At 45.6% G+C, this 7,394-nt stretch overlaps 1 protein-coding gene across 1 annotated transcript in view; it reads right to left on the reverse strand.

Annotated features, from left to right (window-relative positions):
* Positions 1–1,525: 1,525 nt before the first annotated feature.
* LOC129677372 (melanoma-associated antigen D1) overlaps positions 1,526–7,394 on the reverse strand; it is a 7,277-nt gene continuing 1,408 nt past the window's right edge. The window contains exons 3-13 of the mRNA XM_055608026.1: positions 6,325–7,026; positions 5,098–5,769; positions 4,940–5,003; positions 4,660–4,739; positions 4,386–4,477; positions 4,078–4,157; positions 3,946–3,988; positions 3,675–3,737; positions 3,014–3,128; positions 1,949–2,334; positions 1,526–1,740 (exon numbers count right to left, since the gene is read on the reverse strand). Coding sequence (XP_055464001.1) covers positions 1,957–2,334; positions 3,014–3,128; positions 3,675–3,737; positions 3,946–3,988; positions 4,078–4,157; positions 4,386–4,477; positions 4,660–4,739; positions 4,940–5,003; positions 5,098–5,769; positions 6,325–7,026 — 2,289 coding nt within the window. The 3' untranslated portion in view covers positions 1,526–1,740; positions 1,949–1,956. The remainder of the gene's footprint in view (positions 1,741–1,948; positions 2,335–3,013; positions 3,129–3,674; positions 3,738–3,945; positions 3,989–4,077; positions 4,158–4,385; positions 4,478–4,659; positions 4,740–4,939; positions 5,004–5,097; positions 5,770–6,324; positions 7,027–7,394) is intronic.

Here is a 7,394-nt window from a genome sequence, read left to right on the forward strand (position 1 = left end):
GGTGGTTGTAATACTTCAGTGAAGACTTGTGATTACCCTGGAGGTTTATGAGCCTGTTCTTTTGTAAAGCTGCAAAACAACGTCCATCTACTTGTCTGTTGGGGGGAGGGGGAGTCATGGAACACACACGGGTACAGGTGTGTTGAGGTAGGTGGGTTGCTCTGGACCCAAACTGGCTGTTAACCAAGTGCACGCTGAAAGCACCTTCCCACACGGAAAAGCTAGCGCCAGGGCCAGACATCCCAGGTGTTTCACGTCAACCAGCGCTCAGAAATTAAGAACCACAGGCAACCCTTGCCGAACAGGTCTTACATGGATTCTTCAGGTGCGCGTGACAGACCCCATACGCAGCTGAAAAGAAAGCCTGAAGTAAGGACAAGAGATAGTGCAGGGATTGGGCCCTATACTTCCTACGAACCCTGGGCTCTTCTCAGAATGTAGAAGCCTCAAACACCGTCCCTGACAATTATTAGCCCTTCCTAAATTGTCTTTGTGCTTTTCCTACCACCCAGATTTTAGGATCCTGCCCTGTTCACCTGCTCAAATACCGTGGTCTTTAGATAAATTAGGGTTGAGGCCTAATTGTGTTCCTGGTAAGAAAGCCTCAGTAATTGAAGCGGTTCCAGGTGCAGGTCATAGCCAAAGGCTATCTAGCTCTGCTTAGAGCAGTTTTACTGCCTTAATCCCTGTTTTCTAAGCTACAAAAAAAAAAAAAAAGAAAGAAAGAAAACAAAACAAAACAAAACAAAAAAACCCTCATCTTTCTTCCTCCAGGAGAGACTAATTTTTTCAAGTATTTTTTTTGAGATGATAATTATTTTCCCCTTCCCTTTCCTCCACCCCTCTTTCACATACCCTTCTACGTTCTTTTACAAAGCCATAGCCTCTTTTTTTGTTAACCATTGTTACCAATTTTAGGCCGCTTTTATAAACCCTGAATCTGTGATGAAGTTCTCCCACTCAGTGTCAACAGGGGATTGTGAAGGCTTTTGGAGGGACAGACTACATGTCCAGGAGACTGTAAAGAGGTGATCTATTATCTCAGCCCTTTATGGCCATGGTGGCTATGGGTATTCTTCCTTACAGAAGAGACCGGGTACTGGCCTCATGGGGTTATACCTGTTCCTGCCTCTATCCTAATGATTTCACTTTCTAAGCCACTGACCATTCATCTATCCTCCACTCTGACACCACAGGGTGTCTTTCCTTCTCCTGTCTTCTTACGTATAATTGTTTGGACCATCCATCTTCCTTCACCATTCCATTTCTAATACAGCAGCATTACCCACCCATACATTACTTATGTAGTATTTAATGAATAAACTATTACATCAGCCCTGAGATTTCACTGACAATTGTGTTCACACAATTGTTGCTCCTTCGGTTCATCCCTCCTTTGGTTCCCAAACCATCAGTTGGATCTACCCACATTTCCGTCTGTTGAAAGCTGATCTGCTCCTTAGGTTAGAGCCAATAAATAAGTTGAAATTTCTCTGCACATACACACAAAAAAAGAAGAGGGGCATCTTTAATTCACTTTGCAATTTCAACATTTATTTCTGATACCAAAACTTGACAACACACAAGGAAAAAAAAAGTAATAGACAGAATAGCAAATAAATTTATCTTGCATGCCACTTTCAGTCAACAGGATGTGGCTCTCTAGATAGCTGTGTTTTGAAGGAATCAGAGGCTTCAGCCTCACTCAGAGGGAAAACTATTGCAAATGATGAGCAGTATCTGTGAATATAAGAAAAAGGGAAAATAATTCAATAAACTGTATGAATTAATAAAGAACATAAACACCAAACAGTACTTCTCTGTACTTCCTTTTTCTCCATCGTGGGTTTTATCTTACTACTTACTAGCTTAGGACTGTTAATACAATCCCCACTGGCCATAAATCCCCTGAGAACTCTATCTGCTTAATTCAAAGTTATTTACTTACCTGACAATTTACTCAACCCAGAAGAAGCCAATGGCACCGAAGTTGGCAGCAAAGTTGGCAGTGGCAGTACCACTGGGACCAATGATAGGGCCAGTAAAGGCCTGAGGAAATCTGGAGCGGGCATTCTGGTGGTATCTGGCCCAGAAGGTAAAGGGGATTCTGGACCAAGGATCTCCAAAATCTCCTTCCTCATCCCAGGTCAGCAGCTCAAACTCAATGTCATCCCAGCTCCAGGGCCCAGACACAGCCTCATCTCCTATTCCCATGCGGGTTCTTGCTTCAGCACGGGCCTCTGCTTCAGCTGCAGCAGCATCCAGAGCATCCAAAGCTTCATCTGCAGCTTCCATAAACTGTGCAGTCCAGTCACGAGGGTCTCTCTTCTGAACCTGCAATGAGGAACAGAAAATAAAACCATACCTTTTCACAGTAGCTAAAATATATAATCACTGTAAGTGCCCATCAACAGATGACTAGAAAGAGAAAATATTTTTAGCATATACAGTGGAATACTATTTAGCCTTTAAAAATGAAAATCCAACTATTGATGACCATATGGGTGAAGCTGAAAGACCTTATAATAAGTAAGTCAATACACATTTTACTGATACATGGAAAATCTAAAACTAGACTTATAGATTAGAATGGCAGTTGCCAGAGGGTCAAGTGAGATGAGGAATAAGGACATATTCATTAAAGTGTATGAAGTTTAGTTAGATGTAATGAGTAAGTTCTGGGTCTCCATTATGGAGCAGAATGTCTATAAGTTAACGACTAGTGTATATTTGTAAACTGCCGAGTTGGCTTTTTTTTTGTGAGTTCCTGTATGTGTGCAATGTGTACATACATGTGCAGGTATGTGCCAGTCCAGAAGTCAACCTTGTTTGTTGTTCCTCAAGTACCACCCACCTTATTATTTGAGATAGTGTTTCTCAACAAGTAGGCTCTAAGAGCTACTATCCCCTGCCCTGGACTGCAAACACATACCACCACACCTAGCTTTTTTTTTTTTTTTACACAGGATCTGGGTAGTGAACCCAACTGACCTATCATTGGTTCCTCCATTACCTCAGCAATGAATCTCAGCACTTTCATCTTGCTTGTCTCATGGTAGGAACGGAGGCCCCAGAGGAACTCGTATTCAGGGGGGTTGCTGTTGGGCACCCGTCTGTAGTCCAGGTATCTGAGGGGGGAAAAAAAAGAGTCTGTGTTTATGGGCATTCTGAAGAACAAACAAACAAAAACAAAACTAACATAATTGTGGATTTTGCGACTCTTTAAACAGCAATTGTTTTACTCCCAAATCACTCTTAAATATAGTCAGGGTATTCATTCACCCTTTAAGAAGCAGGTCTTTGAATTCCCATGCCAGTGATTCTATACTAGGCAACCCCTCAGAGCTGCAAGGGACACATGTGGGGGCACAGAAAAAAAAAAAAAAAAAAAAACAGAACAAAGCACTCATTTTAACCCTTCTGCTAAAGCTGTTGCTTCAGGTTTTTATAATCTTGTCAATGAACCAAAATAGAGCATTTCCATGGTTCCACCGTGGCCCCCCCGGAGAATGAGTGCTATAAGAACACTGGATAGCTAGCAGAACTATGCTGCAGAAACATCTCACCCCAAAGAGTATACTCAGTAAATACTTGTAGAGTGCTGTGAGTCGAGACGTTTAGAAAGTCTTTTCTGAGGCACACCAAGCAGAGTCAAAATGAGAAGAATCACTTACTTCTGCTTTACAAACTCGTAAGTAAGAAGTTTTCTCAGATCACCAAGGAGGGGATGTCTGACCCTGATGGTAAAAAAGAAAACAACAATCAGAGAATCTGCCCGAAGAAAAGTGAGGAGGGAGAGAATTCAAGATTGTTTTCTCATCTATCCACATTATAATCTACGTATCCCCTAGGCAGACCACCAGGTTAATGCAATCCTGGAACCATCCCCTGCTGCCAAAGGAAAATTCAAACAAACGTACAGGAGATGAAAGAGCCCAATCATACCCAGGACGTAGTCCCATCTTGCGTAGTGCTTCCCAGAGAACAGCTATAATGGGAGGCAAGGAGACAAAACAAGGAAAGTGAGCATGGGAATTAGGTTGTAGTTAACCCCCAGCTCCAAGTCTAGCCACTTACCCTCACTGGCACGGTTGCCATTCATGAAGATAATGCCCAGAATCACTAAGAGGAGGCCAAGCTTGGGTGTGTCTTTGGTCCTAGAGGAATACAAGAACACATACACACACATATATATATGAACCCAGCAGCCATTTGCTTGAAAAACCCAGCACGCTTACCAATTTAGCTTCTCCAGTATTCCTCAGTGGAAATCACTATGCCCCCACTCTGCCCATGACCTCCTATGTGACTGAACATTAAAACGCTTAAAAAAAAAAAAAGGGATCATGGAGAAAGGCCATTTTCCATCTCCTTTCCCATCTTACGTTCCCAGTATGCCAGCCAGGGACTCAGGGGTACTGATGAGAATATACAGGTGCTCTTCTTTGTCAATTTCTTTCAGTTGAATTCCAAATTTCTGCAGAAGGAAAGAGATTATGAAATGATAGCAGTTTAGCATAAACTAATTTATGCTAATTTAGCATATTACCAATACGTAGGCAGTTACCACCCTGTAAGCCTTGCCCTAAACTTCTGGTGGTTAACTGATAGAATTGAGACTTTTACCATAATTCTCTTTTCTCAGGTTTGGCTTTTTACCTTCTCCAGGACAAAGCATGCACGTTCAATGATTTCTGGATAAACATCAGTGTATTCTCGGATGATATCTCTCAGCATTTCTGTAGGAGAAAAGGGGAAGCACCTGGACTGAGCTGGAACACAGAGTAGTAGCCACTTTGCCAGCCCTGGTGAGGGTAGCTCAGCCAGGGTCCTCAAAAGTAGAACTGGAGGAAACAGCTATAGAAGGGAGGGGACAGAATGGAAAGGGATGTGTAAGCAGAATATGCCCGTAGAGCACAGGGACAAAGGAAGGACCTACCCGAGCGCTTGATGGGCACCTTTGTGTAGTCTTTAAGCATCAGGTACTTGACCAACTTATTTGCCTGGGAGGAAAGTAATAAACAAAATTATGTTTGTAGACAACTTGATTAGAAATGAAGGACAACAGCAAAATAAATGAAGAGGTACAGAACTTACTCTTTCCTGAAGAAGGGCCACATCTCGGGGCTGTGGAGCACCCTGGTTCTGTGAGGCACGAGAGTTGGGGGAGGATCTCAGATTAGGTGAGGGTCGTAAGTTCTGCCAGTCAGGTGGAATCGGCCAGTCGGCAGGGATCCAGTCAGGTGGAAAAGGCCAGTCAGTGGGAAATGACCAGTCAGGGGGCAGTGACCAGTCAGGTGGTAACTGCCAATCTGGGGGGCCTTGCCAATCTTGAGGGCTCTGCCAACTGGGTGGAGCCTGCCAACTGGGTGGGGTCTGCCATCCAGGTGTACTCTGCCAGGCCATTGGGTTTGGCCAGACAATTGGGCCAGGCCAGACAATGGGGTTTGGCCATATCACTGGGTTCTGCCAGATCACTGGGTTAGGCCATATCACTGGATTCTGCCATGCAACTGGGTTCTGCCAAGCTGATGGTGTCTGCCTAGCTGGGGGACTCTGACGTGCTGGTGGGGTCTGCCTGGCTGTCTGGTTTTGCCAGCCTGATGGGTTCTGCCAAGCCAGTGGGGTCTGCCACAGCACATTAGGAGGAGGTGCACCAGGTGGGTTCTGAGTGGTCACTGGAACCGGAGCAGACCTCCAGTTCCCTGAAGCCAGTGAGGGCCGCCTTTGATCCCCACTGCTGTTCTCTTCCACATTCAAGTTATTAATCTGCATCATTAGAGAGAAGAAAATTCCAGGGTCACTATTAATCCTGGGTTCTCCCAGTAGCTAACCTACGAAGTACCTATGAATCCTCACATATAAGAACAACCTGACCCCTCACTAGCTATTGGTCACTTTGAGTTTCATCTCCAAACCAGACCAAGAAAAAACATAAAAGTGGGGCCTGGGGCTTCTCCTTCTCCTGTGTGACTACTGGCACTACTTGTTATCATCCTGAACTGCATTTTCTCTAGCTCGTGAGGTGAATCTTTGAAATCTAATGATAATTCAGTGCGAGCCTGTCTAGCTTAAGACTTCACACACGGTGTTTACCGTCAAAATGTAAAATAACCTATTCACAGGTTGGTACATATTATCTGTGTTCTTGTATCAACTCCCCATCAATCTGTGGACAATCAGGAGTCAGGAATAAACATTTACCTCAAACACCCCTTACAACCGAAACAAAATACTGATATTATACATGCCGTTTGTTTGGAGCAACTGAGCTGCAAATAAAGGAGAGCACCCAAAGCAAAGTGAAGCTAGCAGGGATCTCACCTTGCGGGTCCTCTTGCCCCGAATTATAGTCCGGGACTCCACATTCTGAGCCTGGGAGCCATCTGCTGAAGTCTGTGCAGCTGCACCGTCAGTTTCGGAGATACCTGGGCTGGTCCCTATGTCAGCCATTTTGGCCTGGTTTACATTCTGGGCCTGGGCATCAGCTCCAGGGATCTTAGTGGTGTCACTCCAAGCCTTAGTAGCTGTCTTAGACTGGTTGTTGGTCATCTCATTGGCACTGGGAGACTGAGAGAAATTGTAGGTGGCACTAGGGCCTGCCTTAGTAGTGGTATTCTGGCCCTTAAAAGTCATTTCAGACTTTTTAGCTGCTGATTTGCCTGTGGTTGCTGCCGGGGAAAAATCAGAGGCAGCATTTGGGCCTTTAGAGGTGACATTTTGTGACTTAAAGACCGCCTTAGACTGGTTCTTGGGCATCTCCTTGGCATTACGTGCCTGAGAGAAATCATTTGGACCCTTTGTGGTGGTATTCTGGGCTTTAAAGCCTGTCTTAGGCCTGGCAGTAGCTGCTGTAACTTCAGTATCAGCCACCTCATTGGCAGTTAGGGGCTGTGAACTCTGGGGACGAGCATTCTGCCCACTAGCAGCTGCTGTGGCCTGGTTAGTGGGTGGAGCCTCGGAGATCTGGATGGCTTCCATCAAGGTCTGCACAAGCAAGGCGCTGTCTTCTACAGAGGCCTCGGCCTGCAAATACAGGAGGGGGAAATTTTCAACCTTTGGGCCTCACAAGCCAGATCAGTAGGAGGGGGGCACGGCGCAGCAGGGGAGCTGTAGACATGCGTCACAATTCTCAGATCTGAGGACAGAGGAGGGTCAAAGGGAGGCGGGGCGGGAACAAAACTTAATTAAGGGTAGCGGGGGCAGGGCAAGGTGAGGGACTTTCAGAGGCAGGAGGAGCTGGTGCGGAACACGAACGCCAAGCGGGTTTAGAGGCGCACTGGTTAGGATTGCGGTAGGGAGCTCAAGACCTGAGGAGGAGGTGGAGGAGGTGGAGGAGGTGGAGGAGGTGGAGGAGGTGGAGGAGGTGGAGGAGGTGGAGGAGGTGGAGGAGG

This window comes from Psammomys obesus, unplaced genomic scaffold, assembly GCF_907164565.1.
Source record: "Psammomys obesus unplaced genomic scaffold, mPsaObe1.curated_primary_1811, whole genome shotgun sequence".
Lineage (NCBI taxonomy): Eukaryota > Metazoa > Chordata > Mammalia > Rodentia > Muridae > Psammomys > Psammomys obesus.